This window comes from Dreissena polymorpha, chromosome 12 (genome assembly GCF_020536995.1).
Source record: "Dreissena polymorpha isolate Duluth1 chromosome 12, UMN_Dpol_1.0, whole genome shotgun sequence".
NCBI lineage: Eukaryota > Metazoa > Mollusca > Bivalvia > Myida > Dreissenidae > Dreissena > Dreissena polymorpha.
Genome location: NC_068366.1, coordinates 39348987 through 39363122, shown reverse-complemented (window position 1 = coordinate 39363122; position 14136 = coordinate 39348987). Strand labels below are relative to the sequence as shown.

The 14136-nt window shown below is 37.2% G+C and overlaps 3 protein-coding genes across 4 annotated transcripts in view; 1 reads left to right on the top strand and 2 right to left on the bottom strand.

The window, feature by feature from the left end:
* Positions 1-14136, bottom strand: part of LOC127853811 (organic cation transporter protein-like) — a 289143-nt gene that overhangs the window by 157000 nt on the left and 118007 nt on the right. The gene's annotated exons all lie outside the window — the stretch shown is intronic.
* Positions 1-14136, bottom strand: part of LOC127853818 (uncharacterized) — a 289097-nt gene that overhangs the window by 180573 nt on the left and 94388 nt on the right. The gene's annotated exons all lie outside the window — the stretch shown is intronic.
* On the top strand, positions 626-13355 carry LOC127853815 (RWD domain-containing protein 1-like). Its single transcript, XM_052388606.1, has 7 exons — positions 626-811; positions 4604-4684; positions 5602-5729; positions 10527-10670; positions 11579-11705; positions 12824-12886; positions 13215-13355. The coding sequence occupies exons 1-7, from the start codon at positions 739-741 to the stop codon at positions 13298-13300; spliced, it is 702 nt and encodes a 233-aa protein (XP_052244566.1). The 5' UTR covers positions 626-738; the 3' UTR covers positions 13301-13355.

The following is a 14136-nucleotide window of genomic DNA, read 5'->3' as shown; positions in this document are numbered from 1 at the left end:
TAATTTAATTGCAACATTTTAAATACTTCAATTTATCTAATTGTATTTAATTTAACAACAAAAACATGTTGTTTTAACTTAGAAGAAAGGTGTCAATCAAAGGTGCTAAAGATTCACGGTATTATTCACACCTATATATTACCATTGTGACGAACCCTCTACCCGTTTTCTACGGTAAATTCAGTGTGACGAAACTGCAGTGTGACGAAACCTCCGTAAACCCTTAAACGGTGTGATATTTGCAAAAGTGCTGCCCAAGTCAGAAGAAAAACATAATAAATATGTATATATATATATATACATATGAAAACTACGTAATTTAGGCTTTCTAATGATATATAATTTGTCAAAATCGGCCGAGAAATGAAAGTATAATTTAAAAAAAAAGACGTTAGTGGGTACATCAAAATGTATAACCTCCGCACTTCGATGTACGCTAATCGATAGCTACCGGTCACGTGAATAAGTTACGACAAGATATTTGCCGATACGTTCCCGTTTCATATCCATCTCATCTAGAGTCCGTGATCCGGTAGAATTTTGCTAGATTCTGGTTGAAATCGGTAGATTTTGGTAGATTCCGGTAGAATCCGGTAATCCAGTAACTGTGGAAGTTCGGTTTTGTTGCCAGTTTTCATTAGTGTCATGTAGCCTCTTAAAATGGACGTCATATCGTGTTGCTCATGAGTATTTTAATTTTTCTATCTCTCGCGATTTCTCTCTCACTAAAATTCACGAATGACTGATCATCAAGAAGAACAAAAGAACGAGCTCGAAGCTCTGGAGTCGATTTATCCTGAGGAGTTAGAAGGTAACGTTTCATTGGAATAATTGATATTGATATATATTCGGACGTACGTTTTTCGTATAGCGATTATGAGCGATGTGAACAGTACACTCCACGCGTTTTCCCCAATTTCCCTCCATACGCCGCGTGCAGTAACGCCGAGGGAGATTAAGAAAAATTCGCGATACGCGGCGTTTGCATGATTTTGGACGCTGCGTTGAACGATCGGCAAAATTGAAAAGCCGATGCGGCGGCCCTCGGCGTTGTCAACGCGGGGAAACTCCGTGTTTTACAAGATAACGATCAATTTAACTTTGTTTGACTTCCTGATTTTGAAATAAAATTACATTTATTACAAATACATATATATATTTAGCTAAAGAAACTTCAGTGTACAGTTTATATAGTATTGACATACCTGTACGCTGAAGCCAACCCCGTATCGAAAGTCAACCAGAGTCGTAACATATTTATGTCACGCTATAAATCAAAAAAAGCTCATTTTCTTGGATACATTTCTACATATATTGGTGAATGAATATAAATTACTGCATCAGGGAATATTTTAAGGTTCAAATGTTTCAAATGCATCTTACAATAGATGAAAATAACTCTCATCAGTGTGAAATTCACAATTTTGACGCCCAGGGGTTTTTTTTAGAAAAAGGGGAAGACGCTGGACGCTGGGTGAAAGGGAAAAATAGAGTGCTAAAGAGACATATTTCGGGAAAAAATAAAAACTGTTTTAATCAATGTCTATAACTCATCTTCTCTGATTTCAGGTTTTTTTCACCACTGTCTGCGCCTCCGGGAAATGAAGGCATTCCCAAAGCAAAAAAGAAAGGCCCCATTCCCAATCAAATCTAGATGACATTTTTCCCAATTAATTTACAATAAAGAAGTTTTCTGTCAAAATCATAAAAAAACGTTAAGAAACACTGACATTTAGAGTGACTTCGCTTTATCCATTACGTTATATAGCATGTGCTTAACGACTCAGATGTAAGCACGTTTAGTTTGAGGATTCTTCTACCAAAATTTACAGTGATAAAGTGCGAAATGTTCTGCATGACTTTACAAAAATTAATAGGAACCGCAAACTACACATTCTAATCCAACTCCATAGACGCTACTTTCTATTTTAACGTGATTTCGCGACCACCGCAAATGAGCTAGTATTGCGATGGATAATAAAGCAATCAAAATAGACAATTTTAGATTTAAAGCTTAAATAAATGCTAAAAAAGATATGTTTTAGTGAAAAATGATATTCTTGGAGGGGAAATTGTATTTTGAGGGGAACAAATTCTGGTAAGGGAAGATGCTGACCATCGGCGTCACTTTCTTAGTAAAAAAAAAAACCTGACACCATTGTCGCTTTGTCAGATGACGAGTTTTCATTTGGATACTTTCAGATCGACCTTGACATTTTATGCTGAAATTGTAAACATTACTTTATTTTCTGAAATCTATTATTTGTGATTAACTACTTATGTCTGGTGGATTATAAGACTGATTTCAGTGTGAATCAGGTAGTTTTAAATAATATTTACTTTGAGTTTGTATTAACACTACAATTTGTTTACAAAAAAAGCCAGAATAATCTAAAATACCGGAATTTGAAAACACTTGAGCACATTGTATGTTACTTAAAATAGAAATAACGTCATATGACCGTGAAATCTCGGGAGATTCGCATTTCAAGAAAGTCTGTCACATCGCTGTTTTTCTCGATATGTAAGAGCAGAATAGATAAATTTTAAATGTTTAAGATAGTATTTTGTAAAAGAATATATCAGTTAAATGTGAAAAATGTCAATCTTTCCGATCAAGTGGTTGATTTGGGCCAATAACTGCATTTAAAAGCTGTTTTGGACCGGTCTTTGCTAACTGTCAACTTTTCGGGAATTTCTGGTTGACTTTCCTAATGGGGTTGGTCCATAACTATAATGTCGCGCCTGTCAAAAATCATAAAAAGCGACATTTAAAGTTGTGGTAGCCAGAACTAATATATATATATTTATTTATTTATATATATAAATAATATACCATTAAAAAAAACAACAACCAAGATAGATCGATCCCCACGTGGTTGTAGAAGTAGTTGTATAGAAAACTCGTTGATTTACTACAAACAAAATGTCGTCTTAAAACTGATACTTACCAATTAATATAATCACAGTTTGCAACATTGTTTTTATTTTGAAAATTTAATCCAAAGTTTTCATGTAAGCAGGTGTTTTTTCTATACTGAACATGTAAACAAATGACCAAGGACCCTAAAAGTCTCGCAAATCTGTGTGAATTGACAGTTTGACGTTATCAAAGGAAAGCCGCTTCCTGTCTGAAGGCATAACTTACTCAAGTAAACACGTTCAACGAATGCATAAGGAATGGTTTTAATTGTCGGAACAAAGTTGATTCTCTTCTCACTAATGCATTTATTTTCTCTTTGTAGGTAGGTTATTCCATTGATTGCTAAAAGAAGGTGGTAACTATTGAGTTGATAGTTGCATTAAATATTCACAGTTGTATTCTAATTGCGTCGACATTCAAAACAATGTTTACCAGTAATTATGGACCAAATCGGCAGAGTGGCATTCACACATGTTAATCCCTTTTGTCAAAACACCGCAGACAGCAGTCTACACAATGGGTCAGTAGACAAGCTTTGTGTGTTTTCATAACGTCAAACACTTAATCCAGTTCTGCTCAGATGTCTTCTTTAATCAGTTTACAGTACAATTACTGTTAAAATAATTACTCTACTAAAATACAGTAACGATAAAGATTCGGCTTGTTCCATTTGAAATTATTTTGGAGGAAATATCAATTTATTCGCGATATAATTTTGTTAAAAAATACCAAAAAAACTTTTTAACCGAATTCAACAGAATTAAGTGTTCTTTGCGCTACAAAATTTGTATACAAAAATCAATACAGGCACGCTTTTCAGGAGTATACCTTGACCTTGTACATTGCAGCATAATTTTCGCGCGCTTTTGTCGGGAAATATACATGATGACTGTATATTGAAAGCATTTGTAAACGTCGTGTTAACATTAAAAATCGTAGTGTGTTTCGGATTACTTATTATTATTCTCATTTGAAAATTTTTCAGAACATTTATCCTTGTGTTATATGTGTTATGATTTAAATATTAGTATGTCAAAACGCTTGACATGTCGTATATTTATTCATATTGTAGACGTACCTGTGAATTAAAAAACATAATTTTTATACGTATTAATTTTCTATACAATTATCTTTATTTTTATACAGTATTTAAACAATTTTTAATAGCAATGTTTTTATTTTTTGGCATGCTCAGTAACACACTGCTAACGCGGTGTTGCGCGGCGGTCGCTGATAAGAATGGAAATTGTCTGCATTTACCGACTAGGCTAAAGCAATACACGGCGCGGGTATTAGCGAACTCGGCGGAACGCCACGTTTTATCTCGCTTTCAAACTCCGCGTAAACACTCTCTAGCAGGTAAAAAAATGCGGAGTTAGCGCGTTTTTTGGGGAAAATGCGTGGAGTGTACTGTAGTTCAAGTTACTGTTACGCAAGTGTTTAGTAAAATGAAGAGAAAACTTTTCATTTAGATCCTCATAAATATGGTATATGCATTACAATATATTTTATACTATTTTATACTTAATTGTATTACAAATATTTACAGGAACATGAAGGATGTTTTGTGAAACTGTTGAGCCCAATGTTAGTTTTAAGTTTTAAAAATATAGTGAGTCTTTTTTTAAATAAAAAGCGTATAATATGATGTACTTTATTACTTCTTACCACATATTTCAGTACTGGAAACTACTCCATATGCAGTATTTGAGATCACTCTTGCCTCCCAGAAACATGAAGATGAAACAGATGAGGAATCTGGTATGCATGAGGAGCAGTCTTCCTGAAAACTGCCAGTAAAATATCAGTCTGACTGACAGGCAGTTTTCTCCATCAACTTTGCATAAGAAATACAACTCTCATAGATATCAGGACTCAGTTTATTAACGGCCATAGCCTACTACAATTAAAAGAAGTAAAGCCTGTCTCTTTAACTTACATTACGTAATCTGGCCTTGTTAACATTTGGAAGGGTAACTTTGGTTTTGGGCTAGTAGTTTCTGTCAACTTGCCCATACCAGATCACCAACAACTTCGATCCACTTTCCTGATGCTAACATTCCAATTGAAATGACTGATAACAGTATCAATAGAGGCTTTAAAAAAGAAACAAGTCAGGCTTATGATATACAAACCAGATTAGAAACAAATTCAATAAAAAAACAGAGCAGTATTTACACTGACTGTAAGTGTAACAGGCTTGTCTTTCTGGTTATATTTTTTCCATCCTCTTCAGGTAATCTTTATTAAGACTTATGCTTTTAGTAAATAAAAATCACAAAGTTTAATCAAATTAAAAAGTTGCAATAAATGACATTTTTAAGGATATCAGAGTCTGAGGGGTAAATTTTTTAAAAGGTCATAAAAGGCCTGACACATGTTTGAAACGTTATGCATAATGAAATTAGTTTGATTTCCGAAAGCATAGATGTAATTCAAAAAGCAGGGTTGCAATGTTCAAATAGGAAGTGGATATGATATTTGCTATGTGGTCCTCCATTCAAACCAACTCATTAAGCGTTCTTAAGATCTTTCCAAAGAAACCTTGCACTTTTCTTGCCACAAAACGCACTTGATAATATCTCTTTAAGATTTAGGTTTTCAAAGCAATTGAGCTGATAAATATAAAAATGTTTACACTACAAATATATTACAAAAATATTGCTGTAACATTTCAGTATCATGTACCATGAAGTTTGGCTACACAGCCATCTACCCAGACGAGCCACCGGAGATGGAGATCACAGACTCTGACAACTTGGAGGAAGATGAACTCACAGACCTGATCAATCACATGCAGACCTTGGTAAGTATTCTAAATAATGACTTGGCTGATATTATGCATAAGTAATATGTGCCACAAGAAAGGTATTTTCCTTGTGAAGAAGGCTATGAATGTGTTTGTAAGCCTGGGCATATGTCAATAAACTTTTTTGTGTGTGTCAAAAAGCAAGCGTTAGTTTCAATAAGTCTGGCTGTGTGTCAAGTTCTGTGAGTGTGTCAATATGCCAAGCTGTGCGTCAAGATGCCTGAGTATAAATCAAGACTACAAACTGTGTTTCGAAAGGCTTGATTGTGTGTCCATAAGACTGAGTGTTGTTCAAAAAGCCTTTGCGTTTGTCAATATGAATGGGTGTGTATCGAAATGCCTGATTGTGTGTCAATATTCCTGGCTTTTTAGTTGTGAGCGCTAGCTCACAACTAATGTAGAGTGAGTTTTGAAAGTCAGTCTGCTTTGAACTACGATAGCGTCTGCTCTACTACGCTAGGAACGATAACCACCACATCTGCCTGTTTATAGTTCTCCACTGGTACACACAGTGTGTGTATGTAATCAATAGTGTATAACAGCTTGTATGACGACATTAGCCAGTTTAGGGTTTAACAGCTTGTGGGACGATATTGTCCAGTTTATCATTGAAATATGTACATATTGGCTGCTTTCAGGGAAAACAAGGCTTAATGCATGTCAAATAAGATTAGCCTGTGCACACTGATTAGCCTGTGCTATGCGCACAAGCTAATCAAGGATGACACTTTCTGATTGTTTGGTGTTTTTCGTTTTAAGAGAGTCTCTGGTACTGGGATGACAATTAATGCATATGCATTAAGCCATATTTTCCCAAAATGAAGCTTAAATTATCTTTTTTATAAATGATTAAAAAAACAAAAAACATCTCGACCAGTGCTTTAAGACACACTCTTTGTAAATCGGAATGGGTTGTGTTCATTTAAACTTGCGATATAAAAAGCTATAACATAATTTTGAAAACTGAGTTGCGTCTAAGATTATACAATAGCGAACAACTTCAGTGCCTTCAGCGCTTTGATTTTCGAAAGGCCTTAGAGTGCTTCAGTAGGACAAGATGTGTCTAATAAGGCTGTTTGTCAATATCCTTCAATGTGGGTCAATATGTTTTGATAAAAAATATTGAGAGTGCATCAATAGGCTAAGGTGTGTGTCAATAGGCCAAGGTGTGTGTTAATAGGCCTTGGTGTTTGTCAATAGGCCTAGGTGTGTCAATAGACCTAGGTGTGTGTAAATAGGCATTGAAGTGTGTCAAAAGACCTATGTGTGTGTCAAAAGCCCTAGGTGTGTGTCAATAGCCATTGGTATGTGCCAATAGCCCTTGGTGTGTGTCAAAAGGCATTGGTGTGTGTCAATATGATTGGTGTGTGTCAATAGGCCTAGGTGTGTGTCAATAGGCCTTGGTTTGTGTCATTAGGCCTTGGTTTGTGCCAATAGGCCAAATAGTGTTTCAATAGGCCTTGGTGTGTGTCAATATGCCTAGGTGCGTGTCAATAGGCTAAGGTGTGTGTCAATAGACAAGGGTGTGTGTTGATAGGCCTTGGCTTGGTGTGTGTCAATGAGCCTATGTGTGTGTCAGTAGGCCTTATTGTGTGTCAATAAGCCTAGGTGTGTGTCAATAGGCCTTGGTGTGTGTCAATAAGCCTAGGTTTGTGTCAATAGGCCTAAGTGTGTGCCAATAGGCCTTGGTGTGTGTCAATAGGCCTAGGTGTGTGTCGAAAGGCCTTGGCATATGTCAATAGGCTAAGGTGTGTGTCAATAGATTAGGGTGTATGTCAATAGGCTTATGCATGTGTCCATAGGCCTTTAAGCCTTTGTGTGTGTCAATAAGCCTTGGTGTGTGTCAATAAGCCTAGTTGTATGTAAATAGGCCTAGGTATGTGTCAATAGGCCTTGGTGTGTGTCGATAGGCATATGTGTGTGTCAATAAGACTAGGTGTGTGTCAATAGGCACATGTGTATATCAATAAGCATAGATGTGTGTCAATAAGCCTTGGTGTGTGTGTCAATAGGCGAAGGTGTGTGTCAATAAGCTAAGTTGTGTGTCAAATGACTAGGGTGTGTGTCAATAGGCCTAGGTGTGTGTCAATTGGCCTTGGTGTGTGTCCATAGGCCTTGCTGTGTGTCAATTGGCCTAGGTGCGTGTCAATAGGCTAAGGTGTGTGTCAATAGACAAGGGTGTGTGTTGATAGGCCTTGGCTTGGTGTGTGTCAATGAGCCTATGTGTGTGTCAGTAGGCCTAATTGTGTGTCAATAAGCCTAGGTGTGTGTCAATAGGCCTTGGTGTGTGTGTCAATAAGCCTAGGTGTGTGTCAATAGGCCTAAGTGTGTTCCAATAGGCCTTGGTGTGTGTCAATAGGCCTAGGTGTGTGTCGAAAGGCCTTGGCATATGTCAATAGGCTAAGGTGTGTGTCAATAGATTAGGGTGTATGTCAATAGGCTTATGCATGTGTCCATAGGCCTTTAAGCCTTTGTGTGTGTCAATAAGCCTTGGTGTGTGTCAATAAGCCTAGTTGTGTGTAAATAGGCCTAGGTATGTGTCAATAGGCCTTGGTGTGTGTCGATAGGCCTATGTGTGTGTCAATAAGACTAGATGTGTGTCAATAGGCACATGTGTATATCAATAAGCATAGATGTGTGTCAATAAGCATTGGTGTGTGTGTGTCAATAGGCAAAGGTGTGTGTCAATAAGCTAAGTAGTGTGTCAAATGACTAGGGTGTGTGTCAATAGGCCTAGGTGTGTGTCAATTGGCCTTGGTGTGTGTCCATAGGCCTTGCTGTGTGTCAATTGGCCTAGTTGTGTGTCCATAAGGCTAAAGTATGTGTCCATAGGGCTAAGGTGTATGTCAATATGCCTTGGTGTGGGTCAACAGGCTAAGATGTGTGTCAATAATATTTGGCGTGTGTGTAAATATGCCTTTGTTTTTCCATAGGCTGAGGTGTGTGTCAATAGGCCTAGGTGTGTGTAAATAGGCTAAGGTGTGTGTCAATGGGCCTTGGTGAGTTAATATGCAAAGGTGTGTGCAGCTAGGCATTGGTGTGTTTCAATAGACAAAGGTGTGTGTCAATAGGCTAAGGTGTGTGTCAATATGCTTAGGTGTGTGTCAATAGGCCTAGGTGTGTTTCAATAGGCTAAGGTGTGTGTCAATAGGCTAAGGTGTGTGTCAGAGGCTAAGGTGTGTGTCCATAGACCTAGGTGTGTGTGTCAATAGGCCTTGGTGTGTGTCAATAGTTGTAGGTATGTATCAATAGGCCTAGATGTATGTGTCAATAGGCCTAGGCCTGGGTCAATAGGCCTAGGTGTGTGCCAATAGGCTAAGGTGTGTGTCAATAGGCTAAGTTGTGTGTCAATAGGCTAAAATGTGTGTCAATAGGCTAAAGTGTGTGTCAATAGGCTAAGGTGTGTGTCAATAGGCTTGAGGGTGTCAATAGGCTAAGGTGTGTTTCAATAGGCTAAGGTGTGTGTCAATTGGCTAAGGTGTGTGTCAATTGGCTAAGGTGTGTGTCTATTGGCTAAGGTGTGTGTCAAAGCGCTGAGGTGTGTGGGCCTTCATGTGTGTCAATATGCCTTGGTGTGTGTGAATAGGCTGAGGTGTGTGGGCCTAGCTCTGTGTCAATAGGCCAAATGTGTGTCAATAGGCCTAGATGTGTTTCAATAGCCCTCAGTGTGTGTCAATTCTTAATAGGCCTAGGTGTGTGTCAATATGCTTAGGTGTGTGTCAATAGGCCTAGGTGTGTTTCAATAGGCTAAGGTGTGTGTCAATAGGCTAAGGTGTGTGTCAGAGGCTAAGGTGTGTGTCCATAGACCTAGGTGTGTGTGTCAATAGGCCTTGGTGTGTGTAAATAGTTGTAGGTATGAATCAATGGGCCTAGATGTTTGTGTCAATAGGCCTAGGCCTGGGTCAATAGGTCTAGGTGTGTGCCAATAGGCTAAGGTGTGTGTAAATAGGCTAAGTTGTGTGTCAATAGGCTAAAATGTGTGTCAATAGGCTAAAGTGTGTGTCAATAGGCTAAGGTGTGTGTCAATAGGCTTGAGGGTGTCAATAGGCTAAGGTGTGTTTCAATAGGCTAAGGTGTGTGTCAATTGGCTAAGGTGTGTGTCAATTGGCTAAGGTGTGTGTCAAAGCGCTGAGGTGTGTGGGCCTTCATGTGTGTCAATATGCCTTGGTGTGTGTGAATAGGCTGAGGTGTGTGGGCCTAGCTCTGTGTCAATAGGCCAAGTGTGTGTCAATAGGCCTAGATGTGTTTCAATAGCCCTAAGTGTGTGTCAATTCTTAATAGGCCTAGGTGTGTGTCAATTCGCCAACGTGTATGTTAGTAATTGTATGCAGGTCTCAAATAGGCCTAGTAGGTGTGTTAAAAGTGGTTATCAATAACTCATTCTGTCAATAATGATTAAACATAACATAAAATAGATTTAAGGGCTAGTAAATACTTGAAATAATTATTACAAGAACACTTAAAATTTCTAATCTTATTGGGTTGTTTATACACCTACTCCTAATTCTAGGGCAGAGACAAGAATCCTATACACATTTTTCAAAACATTGTATGTGAAAGTCAAGCACTTTAAGTTTGTCAAAGTTTAATTAAATAGTAAAATACGGAAAGCTTTATTGGCCACTCACCCCACTGATATGCAAACCTAACCAAAACGAGATCACATGTCATACATACACACTGCTTTAATGTACTTCTAATTATGTAGTATCTGGATGTACATGTATCTTAATTGTGAAACAAATCCTGGATGCGCTTGCAGCGTATGTGGATTATGTTGTGTCTGTTTCCCAGGCAGAGGAGAACCTGGGCATGGCTATGGTGTTCACCATGGTGTCAGCCATACAGGAGAAGCTTTCCTGCTGTATAGATGAGAGGAAGAAACAGAGGAAGGCTGCAGAGGAGAGACGGGTCAGGGACGAGGAGGAACTAGAAAGGGTGAGGGCTGCATGGTGGCAGTTTGGGCATTTTGGGCTGGGCTAATTATATCCCCACATTTTAACATAGAAAATGAGAAATTTTGGCTCAGCTCATTATACCACAAGCCTTTTGGCAGGGCAGACATACTCTGGAATCATTCTTTAAGGTTAGATGTACAGTCTATCCATTGATCGGTAAGCATGAAATGGAATATGTTTGTTAGTGAACTATGTTCAAATTTAAATTGAACTGTTAAAAATTGTAAAATAATTTGTTTTCTTTAGCCATAAAATAAAAAACAACTATTTTGTGTACACGTAAATTAATGTATTGCTGATTTTGGCAATAATAAAATAAGGAGTATGACTCTGCCATTCTCTGATTTGTTTTTGTCTGAGCGTAATCACTGTGGGGAGACGGGCGCACTTGCATGAGGTGGGCCATTTTGTTCCCCTACCGGTTTCACCGGAGGGGACTTATGGTTTGCGCCCTGTGTGTCCGTCAGTCAGTCAGTCTGTCACACTTTTGTGGATCCTGCGATAACTTTAAAATTTCTTCATATTTTTTCATGAAACTTGAAACATAGACAGATGGCAATATGGAGATTATGCACGTCATTTCATTTTGTTCCTACGTCAAAAATTCTGGTTTGCAATGACAACAAATAAAAAAAAATCTGACAACGGTTGAGCCGGTAGGGGACATATATTGCTTGGCAATAGTCTTGTTATTCCATGCCAATTAACCAGTCAATTGTTATGAGGTATTCCCTGAAAAAAAGCTGTGAAAGCTGTGAGGGGGTATAAGTCACATTTGTTACCATCTGTAGTATTAGCAGGGTGAGCATGACAAAGTAGGGACATGAAAGTATATGGTTTGTAGTCTTCAACTGTATGCCTAATCCATAAATAAATATCTTCTTTCAGAAAAAGTTTGAGGGCACACGAGTGACCATAGAGAGTTTCCTGGCCTGGAAGACAAAGTTTGAAGCAGAAATGGCTGAACTAAGGAAGCGGAAAGCAGAAAGTGACATCTTGAAGAATAGACTCTCTGGTATAGATTGGCGTCATTCAGCTCAATACTTCTGAACCCTGTTATCATAAATTACATGCTTATTATGTGTCCTCATTAATACTTTGTTTTGTCCCGACAAGTGTTTCACAAGACAAATGACAACAAAACAGAGAGATAGTGGATTGATCTTTTTTTTCTTTAACCTGATAAAAGAACTTCTGTATTCATCATAATGGTGCTTTGTATTTTCATAAAGGTCTGTTTTTGGTTTAATGTTGTTGAGCTAGCTATACAATGAAATGATAAGTATGAAATGATAAGTGATTTACTTCCATTTGCACCAAACATAAGGAGGTTGGAAAGTGTCTTTTAAGTAAAATGTAATGATATTGTTTATGTTGAAGGAATTTGGTCATATAACATTATCAATCTGGATGACATTCAATACATTATTAATAAAGATTAAATTACATATTAAACCTGGGTTCACATTTACTGTATAGTCTTTAAAATGAAGAAATATCTTTTTGTCCCCAACCGGTTTTACCGGAGGATACTTATGGTTTGCGCTCTGTGTTTCCGTCTGTCAGGCTGTCACACTTTTCTGGATCCTGCGATCATATTTTTCCATGAAACTTGAAACATGGACAGATGGCAATATGGAGATTATGCACGTCATTTCATTTTGTTCCTACCTCAAGAATTTTGTTGCTTTGGCAACAAATAGACTAGAAATACTGCTGAAAATAGTGGATCCTGCACACTTTTCTGGATCCTGCGATAACTTTAAAAGTTCTTCATATTTTTTCATGAAACTTGAAACATGGATAGATGGCAATATGGACATTATGCACGTCATTTCATTTTCTTCCTTCATCAAAAATTCTGGTTGCTATGGCAACAGATATATATATATATATATATATATATAATCACACAATGGTGGAGCCGGTAGGGGACATATATTGCTTGGCAATAGTCTTGTTTTAAATAATATTTTGAAATTGTGACCTATTCATCCCAAATTTGGAAATGATTTTGACCACAATACTAAAGTCCCCATGTTAGTTTATTTTTTTTAACATTTACATACACATTACAAAAATATTATCTTTGGATGCATGTGAAATTCTGACCATGATGTTTTTTATTTACAGGCAAAGAATTATTCATGCGAGATGAATCCATGTTGGACTCAGATGTGCAATTTTTACAAGCAGGTTTGCCATTAATAAAAGTTTAATTAATTTATATAGTATGCTAAACTGAAGTAATGGAATTTTGACTTTGGCAAAAAACTAATAATGGGCTCAAAATACTTCTATTGTTACAGATAAAAATATTTAAATACGTGTTACAGCAAATAATAGATATCTGTAAGTATAACACATCAGAAAATCTGATTTTAGAACTTGTAAAGAGATAAGTGCTAGAATGTCACTCATTTGACAATCAGGGTTTAATTAAAGTGAAGGTAATGTTCAGACATAGGAAAAACGTTTACCCCTTTAAATAAAGTAGAATTCCATTTTTGTTCTGCGTTTACAGAAGGAGAGAATGTGGAGGTGGACGAGTCCTTGTTTCAAGACATGGATGATCTTGACCTTGCAGAAGATGTTGAAGTGGAGGACTGATAAATTATATGAATAGTTTCTGTATTTGTTTGTGAATAAATGCCTTTTACATTTATGTTATTGTATTTTTGCGGGGTGTGAAAGGGTTGATTTGGTAGGCCTAATTTATAAAGGTTGTTTTTGGTACGTCTGAATTGCAAGTTTTCCGTGTCCAGTTTGAACTGGCATGTATTGTATTCGTGTATACTTTTTGTTGAGACCACTTGCAAAAAGCTCAATGTAGCCATTACAAATTTTGAATGTATACAAGTCAAATGTAGCACCTATTTCCCTACCTAAAAGGTCATCGCCACTCTTAGAGGTTTAACATAACAAATGTTCATATATGATGTGTGTCCGAGCTTTTTCTGACTGCAATTGTGTCGTTCATCTTGCAATCTTATATAACTTTAAAAAAAATGATAAGACAACGTTTCACGTGTAATACCCTACCTCAAAGGTAAAATCCCACTTCACACATCTGGGCATACATGGCTTGTCCTCGCAGTTACATTGTCATTCATCATGCAATTTTAAACATACATTGCCAAAGTATCCGTCATAAGGGGGCGGCAGGGTTTTGTCAACATCCGTCTTCCTACCTCAATATTTAAGTTAACACTTCGAGGTCCAATTTAGAAAATTAAACAGCTTTGTCTAGACGTTAGATTTGTCATTCACGCAATTATAAATACCCTGTAAGTCAAATGGAAAATTTGGCCATAACAGCTTTTCATTAATGTAACTTTTATCATTCAGCATTTTTTGTCCACTATTATGATAGATAAACAATGTTTGATGTGTACAAACCGCCGTTGTGCCTCAAGGGTCAGTCACACCGAACGTTTGACTTTTGT